This window comes from Micropterus salmoides, unplaced genomic scaffold (assembly GCF_014851395.1).
Source record: "Micropterus salmoides isolate LMB-PRFRI ecotype aquatic unplaced genomic scaffold, ASM1485139v1 Ms_hic_scaffold_7, whole genome shotgun sequence".
NCBI lineage: Eukaryota > Metazoa > Chordata > Actinopteri > Centrarchiformes > Centrarchidae > Micropterus > Micropterus salmoides.
Genome location: NW_024044459.1, coordinates 25193800 through 25207453, shown reverse-complemented (window position 1 = coordinate 25207453; position 13654 = coordinate 25193800). Strand labels below are relative to the sequence as shown.

General features: G+C 40.3%; 2 protein-coding genes across 3 annotated transcripts; one reads left to right on the top strand and one right to left on the bottom strand.

Annotated features, from left to right (window-relative positions):
- Positions 1–490: 490 nt before the first annotated feature.
- On the top strand, positions 491–6010 carry LOC119891819 (D-amino-acid oxidase-like). Of its 2 annotated transcripts, none has more exons than XM_038703717.1 (11): positions 491–645; positions 1861–2056; positions 2142–2256; positions 2564–2640; positions 3123–3188; positions 3821–3875; positions 4066–4170; positions 4246–4328; positions 4556–4673; positions 4878–4976; positions 5053–6010. In XM_038703717.1, the coding sequence occupies exons 2-11, from the start codon at positions 1863–1865 to the stop codon at positions 5176–5178; spliced, it is 1038 nt and encodes a 345-aa protein (XP_038559645.1). In that variant the 5' UTR covers positions 491–645; positions 1861–1862; the 3' UTR covers positions 5179–6010. The 2 variants fall into 2 exon arrangements, with proteins under 2 accessions (XP_038559645.1, XP_038559647.1); XM_038703719.1 differs by having other exon boundaries at positions 644–683.
- Positions 6011–6477: 467 nt separating this feature from the next.
- On the bottom strand, positions 6478–13616 carry svopa (SV2 related protein a). Its single transcript, XM_038703716.1, has 16 exons — positions 13417–13616; positions 12105–12262; positions 11607–11692; positions 11406–11504; positions 10849–10920; positions 10501–10625; positions 10349–10412; positions 10088–10213; positions 9870–9998; positions 9677–9750; positions 9440–9516; positions 8893–8997; positions 7467–7578; positions 7303–7384; positions 7090–7179; positions 6478–7000 (listed from the first exon to the last, which is right to left on the bottom strand). Exons 1-16 carry the CDS (start codon positions 13449–13451, stop codon positions 6788–6790), a joined length of 1647 nt encoding a protein of 548 aa, XP_038559644.1. The 5' UTR covers positions 13452–13616; the 3' UTR covers positions 6478–6787.
- Between the last annotated feature and the right edge of the window lie 38 nt (positions 13617–13654).

Below are 13654 nucleotides of genomic sequence, written 5' to 3'. Positions count from 1 at the left end.
CACCAGTGCTTGCATTCTAACAGTAGGCATATGGAAGTTAACTGGCCATTATCTCAGGCACCACTAGTGTTAGTAACATCTCTGTTGTGCCACCTTAAAGCAGCTGTGTGACATATCCTGCTGGAGAGGCTGGCATGAAAAGGGCCTTATGAGATGAGCCAGAATGGACATTAGACAGCACTGGAACATTTATATCGGTTCAAGTATTCATTAATGACATCACTGGCAGCTGTGTGGTTGTGGTTTCCCCTGTGTGGGAGAATGAGCTATGACAAAAAGAGGAGGTGGAGGGGTATAACTGGAGATTATTATAGGGACTACAACAATAATAATTCTTATTGTGACTTACTGTTTTACCTTGTTTGACCATGTTATAATATAATATACATTGAAAAACATGGGTGTGGAAATGTCCGGTATTTGTTCCTACATGGTGACAGAGCTAGGCATCACGCTGAAAGCATTTGTTTGTGTTTTTTGAGAAATAGGCGTAGTAACATCTTGGCGGTTGATAGTTGACCTTTGAAACTCATAAGTGCCGAGTAGCAGCTGTCTCTCCGCCCCTCGCCCACGTGACAGCTGAACCAGTGGGAGGTTGTGATTCCAACAAACTCCTGCAGTGGGGGACGAACACAAGTCGGGAAGGTAAAGGAAAACTTTTTGGAAGTCTTACAGATCCAGTTGTGAGTGGATTATCTGCATAATATTTGCAGCCGTTCTGATCTGTTAGCATCTTTTACAGATGTCTTATGTTTTCCTCGACTGCGATTTGCTCTGAAATGCTGTTTCGCTTTAATGCCTCTTTATCTGACACGATGACTGCTCTGTTACTGTATGTAACTATGTGACTATATCCACTGTCGCGGCTGGTAACTCGGGATTTTCCCTGACAACTTGCAGTGTTATGAAAATAATTGAAACCTCCTCGTTTCAAGTCTCCGTCTTTCCCGTTGAAATACTGGCATTTTGAGCAAGTCAAAGTTTGTCGGTCACAAAATTGTCTCGGAGTTGGGAGTTTTATTGCCCGCAAAATCTGCTTCCATTGGTTGACAACGTAAGAAGCAGCCAGCAGATTGTGCTTTAGCCGTGCCGCAGGGTCACACCTTTTGCTTTGACTTCAGTGGAAAACAGGACAAAATAAAGTGACTACTTTTGGCTGTCAAATGACCAGTGTTTGACCAGTGCGATTATTGAACCTATAAACATGGTCTTGGTATCATTTTAAAGGATATTTCAAGCTCTTTCTATCTGTACAATTTGTTTTCGCATTTAACCATGTTGAAAAATAAAAAGATGTCTAGGTTGCAAAAGTTGTACTCACATGAAGTGCGTGATTCAGCTATCCATGTAGCCTAATCCATCTTGTAGCTTATTGCTGGTTTGTCCTTTGGGTTGTTTTTATTTTTTTCTGGTACAGCGATTGATTACGACTTTTTGTGTTTTTGTTATTCTTTTTTCCTACTCAATCAATAATAATAATAGTACTAAGAAGACTATACACAATTTTAAATAATAAATTGTTTATTAATAATGATGGAATCATTTTCCTTTTTTTCTCCAGTCACATCAAATCTAGAAACAGAATCAGAATCAGAAAAGCTTTTATTGCCAAGTAGTTTTTTTTACACCTAGGAGGAATTTGTTTTGGAGATGAGGTGCTACATGTGGACAAAGACAAACATACAGTTGACATAAATAAATGTAAAAATATATAAATATGGGATAGATTGACAAAAATTATCCCAAAAATTAGTATTAGAATATAATATAATAGAGATCCAGGTTGTCATGTAGTTGGGATGCCTTTATGGGTGAGTGAGTCTCAGATGTAAATGTGTTTTGTCTATCATGATAATCCAGAAATGCGGGTGGCAGTGATTGGAGCTGGAGTCATTGGCTTGTCAACAGCTCAGAGCATCTATGAGCAATATCACTCCATTGTCAGTCCACTGACTATTGAGGTGTATGCAGACCGTTTCACTCCACTGACCACTAGTGATGGAGCGGCTGGCCTCTGGCAACCATATCTCTACGATAAGGGCAACATCCAGGAGACGTGAGTGCATTTTCTCTTTTGACTCTCCACTTTATCTGCAGAAAAGTGGCCACCATTGTAATGTGGTGTTTGTTCTCACATTTAGAAAATGGAATAAAGAGACATTTGACTACTTGCTGAGCTACCTCAGTTCACCGGAGTCCATAAAAATGGGTATATTCCTTCAGTCTGGCTACAACCTCTGCACTGAACCAGCCCCTGTGAGTAGTGCTTTGTTCTGCCCAGTGACCTCAAAGGAGAAAGCCTTTTACAACCCAGAGCTAAGCAATTATGCAATAAAAATATAGATATAGTTCAACTGTAACCTGAAATAACATATTCATAAATGTATCACACACACACACCAGTGCAATATCTACCATTAACACAGTCTAGTAGTATTCATCATGATTGAAAGTAGAGCTTTGCTCAGCCAAACAAATATGGGTGCCTGCAGTGGTTGGACAACAATGACAGAAAGGGCTCACCAAGGATTGGGTTTAAACTCAGACTTGTTTTTGATTGCAGGATCCCTCATTTAAAGATAGTGTCCTGGGCTTCAGAAAGCTCACAGAGAGAGAACTGCAGATGTTCCCTGGATACAAGTAAGTTCCTCAAAGCATAATACTGAAAGAACATAAAGCAGAGCAGCAAATAGTTAGTTAGTTTGTCAGGTAGTTATCTATTCCCCTGCCAAACATTTGACCCACATGAGACACTGATTTATATCAAACATCAAGATTATAGCAAGACATCTTCCAATAAAACATATACAAAACCAAAACAAATATAAATCGTAAAATGATATATACAGCTACAAAGTTTGAGGAGATAAAAGCTTCGAAAGAAAGACACTGCTTACACAGATTTTTTTAATCCTGGCTAAGGGCTTCTCCAACTCGGCTTTTCCTTCATCTCCCATGCTTTCTCCATGTTTCATGTGTGAACTCATCATTCATGTTTTTCTCTTACTATACAAAATATTGCATGGTTACCAATAAAAAATACAAATATAAATAATTGGATGGGTACTTCTGTGTGACCAGCTCTCACGCTCTAACACATCTATCTCTTTTAATATGTCCAGTTATGGGTGGTTCAACACTGCTATCATGGTGGAAGGTAAAGCATATTTACCTTGGCTGATGGATTGGTGAGTAATTAACTTACCTGTCACCTGACTTCCCATGTTGTAGCAGGAGTCCTGACTGTAATTTGTCTTGGTGCAGCACCTGATTGCAACATCATTTATTACCCAATAAAAAGATGAAAGGAAGCACCTGATTGCTGTTATATAAATGTTCAATGAAGTTTTTGGGATCAATAAAGTTGTATTTTATCCTACATGCTCAACGCATGTTCTCAGTTTAGCTTGTCTTTATAAAATAGTTTACCATTTACTATATACTGTGTTTACCATTTTGTAGTGTTGTCTGATATACTGTATGTAATCTATATAGTGGACTAAAATTATCTGACAGCCTAAAAGTAGTTTCCAGTCTGTGGTCGTTAACTGAGAGCTAACTGGCACAGTTAGACAGCTGCCAGATGGGAATGACCTGATTAGTGTCTGAAATGTTTTCCATCTGACACACTACATTGTCCCCAACATACAATTTCCTATAGGTTGTATAATTTCAGACACAGCATACCAAATGTTGTTTAGGATAAGCAATCTTAGCAATCTTGAGTAGTTTTAGTTTAACAGAAGTCAAAATGTAGATTTGTCAGGAGTGGATTTCTGTTTCTCATAAAAGCTGGTATCTGGTTTTATGTCTTTGTTAGGTTGCAAAAAAGGGGTGTAAAATTTTATCACAGGAAAATCGAGTCCTTCAAGGAGGTTAGTGAAGGCTTTTCAATATTATAGTTGCATACTATTATTTATTATTATGTTTTATTTTTAATCTTAGGAATTCTTTTTAAACAGAGTAACATTCAGATGTGGCATTTTCCTACTTACCTCTAGAGTGACTCACAACATGTTCCCATGTGTCACATTTGCTATCTCTTATCATGCTTCCCGTATTCAGCTGGCAGAAACTGGGGCAGATGTGGTAATAAACTGCACTGGGATAAGATCAGGAGAGCTCCAGCCAGACCCTGAGCTTAAACCAGGCAGGGGTCAGATAGTGAAGGTGAGTATGGCCATTTATATCACCAGCTATAAAGGCACCATAGAAATAGCAGTTTGTTATTCCTTTGTCTCTCAGGTGGATGCTCCATGGCTGAAGCATTGGATTCTTACCCACAATTTTACAACAGGAGTCTACAATTCACCGTACATCATTCCAGGGTAGTTCTAGCACTGTGGTACTTTCATTGTACATAATGCATGTTGCTGTGCAGTTTAAGTTCACATGTTATATATGAAATTTAGCTTGTGTAACATTACATTTATTTCAGCAATAGGTGCCATGGGGTTGCTTTCTGTCAGAGCACTTGTAACACGGGGTGACAGTGTTTTTGTAGCCTGAAAGCCGAAGTTGTTTATATGAGCAAACAGAACATCTGTGTCTGCAGGAGTCGCCTCGTGACAGTCGGTGGGATTTTCCAGGTGGGAAACTGGAGTGAACAGAACAACTCCACCGACCATGAGAAGATCTGGGACGGCGCTTGCCAACTCGAGCCAAGTCTCAAGGTGGGATGATATCTAAACGTTGTTTGTCTAAGAGGCCATAAAAATACTTTCTCTCTCAACTGTAGTGAATTATTTACAATGACTCATTTTGCATTTGATATATTTAGAATACTTATTTTGTAACTCAGTCCAGTGACAAGGAACAATTTGGTGGCAAAATTTAAAGCTTGAGAAAGATTGTGTGTTGTTGTTCTCTAACCTCAGCATGCCAGGATAGTAGAGGACTGGGCCGGCCTCAGGCCTGTCCGCAGCAAAGTCCGACTGGAGAGGGAGGCCATACAGTCTGGTGCAGCTACAATAGAGGTAACAACAGCTAAGGAGAACTTTTAAATGTTCATTTTGGTCATTCAACTTCTAAAATATCCTGGCTCTCATTCAGGTGATACACAACTATGGCCATGGAGGTTTTGGACTCACCATTCACAGAGGCTGTGCCCAGGAGGCGGCAAGGCTCTTCGGTCAGATTGTGGAGCAAAAAGGCAAAGGTCCAAAAGCTCGTTTGTGAATCTGAGTCCTATTACAATATTCAGAGAGGGCCAATTCACATGTAACAAAATAATTCTTAAATCCATTGGAGGTTTGGATGATTGTAAAAAGTAAGTAAAATATATAAAGTATACATATATTTCTCAGTAAATGTAGACTATAACTGATAAAATCACGTATCACAGTGTTTAGTAATATATAACAACACAAATCCACAGCTCTTTTTGAAAGATTATTTACTATAATATCATACACATTTACATCCAGTGCACTGACAAGAATCTGTGCACACAGACACTTAATGCAGCACTATATCTCAAACACTGGCAAGTAAGAGTCAGCTTGTTGGACCTGTACTAGTTAATCTCCCATTTTTTTGAACAAAACTTTACTCAGGGGGTTACTCGTAGAATCCGACTGGGCAAAGTCTGTCTACACATCACCTTTGTTACAATCAAAAGCAAAGACAACAACTAAACCAGGTATTGATACATTATTTACAGAAAGACAGAATGTGACATCCTGCCAAATTGACGTGTTTGCATGTGTAGGTCTATGTGTGCAAGAGATGCACCATGGTTTATACATTGTAACACCATATACTCATGTTAATGTCATTTTTTTAATTATGGGATTTTTACTAACTAGATTGAGTCAGCTTTGGGTAATGAAAATACTTCAACACGTTGACTTACATAATGTTGTCCACAAATTCAGTCCAGGATCTGTGGACTCGTTCCAGTTATGCTATAATGATGAAATTTTGTCAACTGTTTGTTATTATGCTCTGATGAATGCTTCGGCCAATTTGTTAGCTTGTTGAAAATAAAATAATCACATAATGATCAAGACATGGGGTGTTATTTTCATTATTACTAGAGTAATAATATAGTAGAAAATGGAAAACAGTACTGGCATGAGATAAAAGAACATATTTAACACAGGACTTTAAAAGATGCTTACTATATATGAGAAAGTCAGTGACTCGATGTGCATTTAGATGAAGTAATCACATAACTTATTTAATCTAATGTCTGTTGATTTGACAGTGTGGAATTGTTCTTCACTCCAGCGCTTTGTATAAAGCTGAGTTTGCAAATTAGTGTCATTTAACAGGCAATTTGTGTGCACAAATAAACGTTCTTTCTTACCTACACATCTATGTCTTTTTTATAGTGTAAGAGTTGGGCTCTCATACACAAACAAAATAGTTTTAAGGCTCTTTAAGAATACCTAACAGTTGTACCCTCTTTATGCTGCTCTGCTTTAGAAAAACAGGATTCAAATACTGTGCTCAAAGTATTTGAATTCTCACAAGTTTCACATCTCATTCACCATTTATTTTCTCAATCTTGCACTTGTGTAGGTCATATGGTCTTTTGCAGTCCCCCCGTGTGCAGTTAAGTCAGTGACAAAATTGTGACTGCAATGGTGGCCGAAGACTATATAATAATAATATGTAATATTGTGCTGCCTGGCTCTCTGAAGCCACTTTCCTAAACGGACAAGTCGTAGGATGGGAATGGAGATGGACACAGAGAGCTGGTCTAGCTTTTTTTTTGCCTCTCCTTGCTTCTTTTCCGCACCGTGGACACCTCTCTTGGTTGTACTTCAGCCGATGCGTGCCCTCAGCCCTGGGAGCTGGAGCTGGACTGAGGGATTCTCTCTGAGCTTTGGGAGGAGGCACGACCCACCATCTCCTGGCCCCACTCACGGTGGCTGGCTTCCTGCAGGCCCCGGCCTGTTGTCTCAATTGGCAGTGCACAGGAGGCGACGGCAGCTAGGAGGCAGCAGCAGCAGTACACTGAGAGAGCCAGGTACACAGATGACTCCAACATCACCTGTAGGATGAAGCGCAGGGACAAACACAAATGACCACCACTTTCTTGTATTATGTATTTAAAGGAGAAAACTGATAGAAGGGGGTTACCTGTGCGACAAAAGGTGTAATAAGGGCACCAACTCTGGCCATCCCACTGCTGGTTCCCAGGCCTAAAGCCCTGGTCGCTGTTGGGTACACCTGCAGAGTATCAGAAAATACTGAGAAGGCTTCCCTGATGTTGGCTAACTTTACTCAGCCATTAATTTGATCTGAGCTGTAACAATCACTGTTTGCAAGCAAGCAAATACCTTAAAATCTTACCTCTGGAGTGTACACATAGGCAGCCTGGAATCCTCCCGCGATGAAAGCTCTTGCAATGAATATCAACACTGTCATGGATGTTCTGCAACAGAGAAACCAGTAATGCTGGATAAATAATGGATCCACAGTTTGATGTTTAACATTCTCATTAGTTTCCATCTTACCTGCCAACACAACCATAGAGGGGAATTATGCACATAGAGAAGATGAAGAAACACAGTGCCATGGTCTTTCTCCTTCCCAGTCGATCAATGGCCCACAGTGTCACCAGCAGGCCTACGTAACAATGCAAAAATCCATTATCTTACAGTGCAGTAATTACTCAGATTAATTAATCTTTCTCAAGTCAGACACCTTGACTTGCCATTGCAAGAAAAGCTGAACTGAAACTAGTAATGTTAACGATGGCCCTGGCACATCTAATGGAATGCAGCCATCATTAATGTAATTATTAACACCTTGTAAGAAAGCTCTATTAATGTTATTTTTTATGATGATTTACTTCTAATCTACTTAACTGATATTTCTGTCTTACTGAGTTATCACAGGTGTAATAATTACATAGTACCTCCTCCACTCAAGTGCTCAACACCGGAGCCTGTGTGCTCAGCCCCCTCTTGCATCCCTCGACATGGAGAGAACTCTGTTGTGGAGTTTGGGGACGACTCCATCATAATCGGCCAGATTTCAAACAACGATGATGACTTCATATTGGGAGGAAATTCATAATCTTGCAGAGTGGTGTACAGTGAACAACCCGCTGCTTAACGTCAGTAAAACTAAGGAGCTGATCGTTAATTTTTGGAAGAAGGAGATAAAGACACACACTCCTGTCTACATCAGTGGTGCTGAGGTGGAGCAGGTGAACAGTTTCAGGTTCCTGGGAATCTGACATGGTCATCTTCACCACGCTGGCCTCAAAAAGGCCTGTATTCATTTCCACACCAGGTTCTTGTCAGCTTGTAAAGAGCAGCCTACGCAGAGCCCAAAGGATGCTAAAGGACAGTACCCACCCAGCCACAGCCTGTTCACCCTGCTGTCTTCTGGGAAGAGATATAGAAGTTTCTGCTGCCGCACTACCAGACTGCAGAGCAGCTTTTTCCCCCAAGCTATCAGACTCTTAAACTCTAATTAATCCTAAGCACTGCTCCATTTAACATTGAATATTGTTTAGTTCTGTTTACCATTTTTATAATTGCTTCTGTATTAATATTGTAGCAGAAGGGAGTTACGAAGCTCAATTTCATTATATAACCTGTTATATTGTGACAATAAATGTACCTACCTACCTATAGTATTTAGCATTATTATGATGACCTAAGTACTAAGAAATAACATAGCAATAGGTACCATTAATTAGCATTAACTAGATAATTACCCAGTAATTTACTTGTATAAAGAAAGTATCACCAGAGTGCCACAAGAAAAGAAAATACAATATACATTTTTGTATTAGTACACTAAAAAAAGACATAAACAGCAGTAAAACCATGCACCAATCACAACATCATTTCAGACCTTCAAACCAAAGTTACCTTTTTCACACACACACACACACACACACACACACACACACACGCGTGCGTGTACCTGGGAATTCAGATAAGGTGGTCCACAACAGGTCTTTGTAGTCGTCGGAGTTCAGATATTTACACTCCAAGTTGCACCGGAGCTCCCTCTTATTACCTTTGGACACTAGAGGGCAATATCAAACAATAGAAAACATGACAGTTAGCACCGCTCTGTGTTGCCTTTGCAAAAACAATCTGTATGAACATTAGACCTTTTTCATGGCAGGCATTTTGACTTGGCAGAAAAGGAAACACACAGGTGTACCTAATAACATTAACTATAATAGCTGTTAACGTTATCACTTACATCTGTGCTTTTCCTGCTATCACCGTGTAAAACGTCTGTCTTGAAAATGGTTGATTCTGTCACTGACTGTGAGAAGCATGCTTTATTAGATGTCTATACATTCAAAATATATAAACTGCTAACACAATACCCTGTTTTTGCTTCGGAAATGTATACTACACTCCTCTCCTGGGTGGTCTCTTTAATTAGTGTACCAAATTAAACTGTGTGTTTCCTTGAGTGTGTGAGGTGATCTGGTAGCACTGGAGCAGCAACTCACTTCCACATGCACCTCCCTCCTGAAACAGCTCTGTAGTGAGCAGTACCAGTCCGTAGTAAGAGAAGGCATTTGCAAACCTGAGGAGACAGAGACGCAGGATGAGACACGTAGTGGGAAAAACAAATGAAATATGTCTGTGCGCTTGAAGAGCATAATGTTTTGGAGAGTAAGAAAGAAAAGAAAATCAGGGAGTAACGAAGGATATGACTGGGTGGCATTATCGTTCATTCCATTTACCAAATAAACCAGAGCAGAACTGTGGTCCAGCGAAAGTGTGAGGAAAATAAGTCTTGAAACTTTCCACGATCCTCCTAATTAAAAGAACAGACATAAAAAAAAAAACCTGAATATACAAATAACAACATAATAGGTAGCGTACATGAATAATGTGCTCTGTGTGAATTTGTGTTCTGTAGAAACAGGCTTTTACCTGTCTAGCAGCGATAAGTTTCCCCAGTGGCATTGGTGCTCCATTCTCTGTAGCAATGCGCTTCAGTGTGGCCAGAGCTTTTTCCTGGTTCCCGGTCAGCACGTCGTATCGAGCACTCTCAGGTAGCCACTGCTCCCGTCCCCCAGAAAAACAGGCATGTCAATTGATGTCATTTGTTATGCTTACATATAGCACAAGACTGATAACATCATACTCACAAAACATAGGATGGCAAAGATGAAGAGAGGAATGGTAGAGAGGCCAAGCAGCCAGCGCCATCCCAGAGTGGGCATGACCAGGATCGCTAAGAGGACTTCGAACACCGTGCCCAGGGCCCAAAATATCTGCAAGGCAAAATCAAAATTTTGTAAAAATCCTGTGCAATTATGGTTGCACGTTGTGTTGTTTGTGGATGTCATTAACACTTTGGCAAGGTGGATGATAGATGAGTGAGATGAGTAGTTCCGGGTAGCACATACCTCAATCAGCAAGATGCACGTGGCTCTGGCCCTCATAGGCAGGAATTCAGCATAGAGTGTCACCCTTATGAGGAGGAACAATTCACTGTTACACATACCTCAAATCAATAATTAAAGCGTTGTTTTAAGAGAGATTAACACTTGTTACTCACGACTGTGGGGCTCCTCCAATGCCAAAGCCCACCAGTGCACGGAGGACGAGGATCCACCCATAAACAGGTGCAAATGCACTCATCAGGCCATAGAACATAGTCCACAGCACGCTCATCTTGAGACCCTGTGTGTGTGTACAATCAAAACACAACAAGCTGCTCAATAAATTACGGCAGTGTGATAGGGCTCTTCAGCAGAGCCTAGTACAGAGTCTGATATTGATCACTTTCTTTCATTCAGAAACAAAAAAAGATAAAATTTTAACTCCTTTAAACTCAAGATAAACTTACAGGAAACAGAAATCTAAATCATCTCCATGTCAATCAGAGGCTTTAATTAGAACTTACTGTCTTTCTGCCATATCTGTCAGCTATGTTTCCCCAAAGAGAAGAGCTGATCATCATCCCGATAAACACTGCCTGCATCAATGAATAGAAAAAACCCAGATAAGCTGACATCCTGTCCTGCTGTAGACGGTACTGTTGCTTTTGTTTTGGTGTGAGCCACTAAAAGTCACTGAATGTGAGACTCTCATTTGATTATCTGCTAATGAATGTTGCATTACCTACATCTCAATCAAGTGATGCCATTAAAAATATGTACTGTTCAAGGCCTCTTTATGCAACGCCATTAGTAAAATCTACAGTAACTCCCCTGTTTGCATATTGTTTATATTATACTCAGAAAAGTAAATATGATTTTAATAGGGATTCAAATCAAAGTATTGCAACACATATTTAATGACATTATAAAGCATTAGGGTCTCAGTGTTTTCCACTTGGTCGTCACTGCTCATTACAAGCACTTATTTCAAAACAATCCCTAATCGCTTAATCAATAACTATCAGGACAGTCTAATAACACTGCAAGCAAGGGCACTTTACAGACATTACAGGGCCATTACCGATGTAAGCAGTGCCACCTCAAGGCTAGGCAGTCTCCATTCACAGTGCAGCTGTGGGGCTAAGATGCTGAGGATCATCATCTCCATGGCATCAGCCATCTGTGTGAACAGAAAACCCAGATACGCAAAACATTTTAGAGTTTACTGGAAAACAAACACAGCAACTGGAATTGTGTATTTTCAGTAAAGAGCAGTTCTCACCCAGGACAGACCAGTGAGGATGGAGAGTTTCCACTGAAATGTCCCGAAGCCTATGGCCTCTACGGCATCTTCTACCATGAATGTGTCTGTCGGGAATGAGTAACGTGAAAATATTTAAATGAGCAGATTCAAACATTCTCTGAACAGTGGTCTGAGAGCTTCTACAAGGTACTGAAGTTGTATACCTGAGGTGGAGAGCACCGGGTGTTGATATGTATTGATTTCTTACAGGTTAGGTGCTTCTGATGACGGTAATAAAGATTAAACCAAAAGCTTGAAACAGAAGATATGCCTCTGTCATTCTTTGGAGAAACTATTCTCTTATAAAAGATACTTTTAAGATTGAACGTTTTCTTGACCTTGGAAACAGATAAAACCATATCACTTGACTGAAACCATGTGACTTTAGAGAAAAAGGATGTTAGGATATTATGAAAGTGTAGGGGCCGGGAAGTTAAAGATGTTTTGTGTGTAAAAAAGAGCCCTGCCGTACTGTACCATCAGTTGGATTGGCAAACTCCCGAGGAACTGGAGGTCCATCTGCAAGTGCCACAGACTCGGAATCAGTCTGCTCTGCAATCTTGATAACCTGTTCTCTATTCTCGCCATCATCCTCTGACCGTGTGCTCTCACCAGTGCGACGGAAGCGGATGACACTACAAAAAAAGAAAAACAAAATGCGATTCATTTTTTCAAAAGCCCAGGAGGATTAACAAATCCACAATATGTCCTTTCGGGGAGTTTCAGAAGACTAGTGCTGGGGGTTCCCTAGATGATATCTGATATGCCCTTTTTCTGACTGTGATTTTGAAAATAGATGGTATTATTGTCCTATAAGCAAACCATGTAAAGCCAACTGACAGCTCTGCACACTGCATTGTGCTGCTTGGCAAGCTTAAATACCCAGAAACATGCATGTTTTCTACAGCTGGAAGGTATAATTTCTCCCACATGTAGATAATAGACGGTTCACTAAGGATGAAAGGCTATAAGAGAGAGTGCTAGCGATGCCTTAATCACTGTAATTACATCACATAGCCTTCAAGCAATGTCAGTGCTGCAGATGAGTTTGTGAGATGTCCAGCCAATGTAATTTTCATTTTCAAGCTCTTTCGAAAGAAATACATAGAAATGAATATATTCTGTAATATATACTGTAACAACCCCTTAAAAAAACAAAGCCATGTCTTTTATTTCTTTTGTTTTTCTAACTGGAATTGATTTGTAAGTGCTTATCCCAAATCCTATTTTTTACTGTTTGATTAACAAATATTTAATTTTGAAAACTCATATCATTATTTTACTATGTGTCTTGGCAAAGACAATAATTAATGTTCCTCATGACGAGCTGGCTAGACTTGAATAGTCCAGCCTTCATCTCACTGTACAACAGGGCTGAAATAAATCACATCAGGCACTGAGTCATGACAACGAACACAATAACAAGTTAAAAGGAAAACTCATCAGCTTAGAAATCACAGCACACAGCAAACCTGCTTCCTATGAATTAATAAGACCCAAACAGAAAATGCTACGACTGTAAACAAACTGCACCACAGATTATGCTAACTTTATTATTTTTTCCTTCCATAACCTAGGTACATTTCAAGGTAACATGACTGAATACATGTTGTTATTAAATGACTGCTGCTTTAAAGGAATGTCAGGTTATTTGTGGTCCAGCGAGCTAATCAAACAAACACAATGCAAAGCTGTCAGAGGGCGAAGCGTCGGCCAAACAAGCCGTCACGGCTGAAAATAGACTCATTGAAACCAAAAGGCGTTGATGTGCAGATTGTAGTTTACTCACGGCAGCTGCCTCAGTTGGAACAGATCATCGTCCATTTTGGTGTTTACTGGCTGACGCTCTGTTTGGCCTCATCGCCGTTTACATTATCACGACGTGCAGCGATTTCAGCACCGAGGAGAGCGACCTGCTCCGGGTGTCCGCCGACAGCCAATGAGAGGCCGCCCTGCGCGAGTCACAGCACGAGACACACAGAGAGGGAGAGAGGATAGGACGAGCTCAGGAGGATCTGACGCTACAT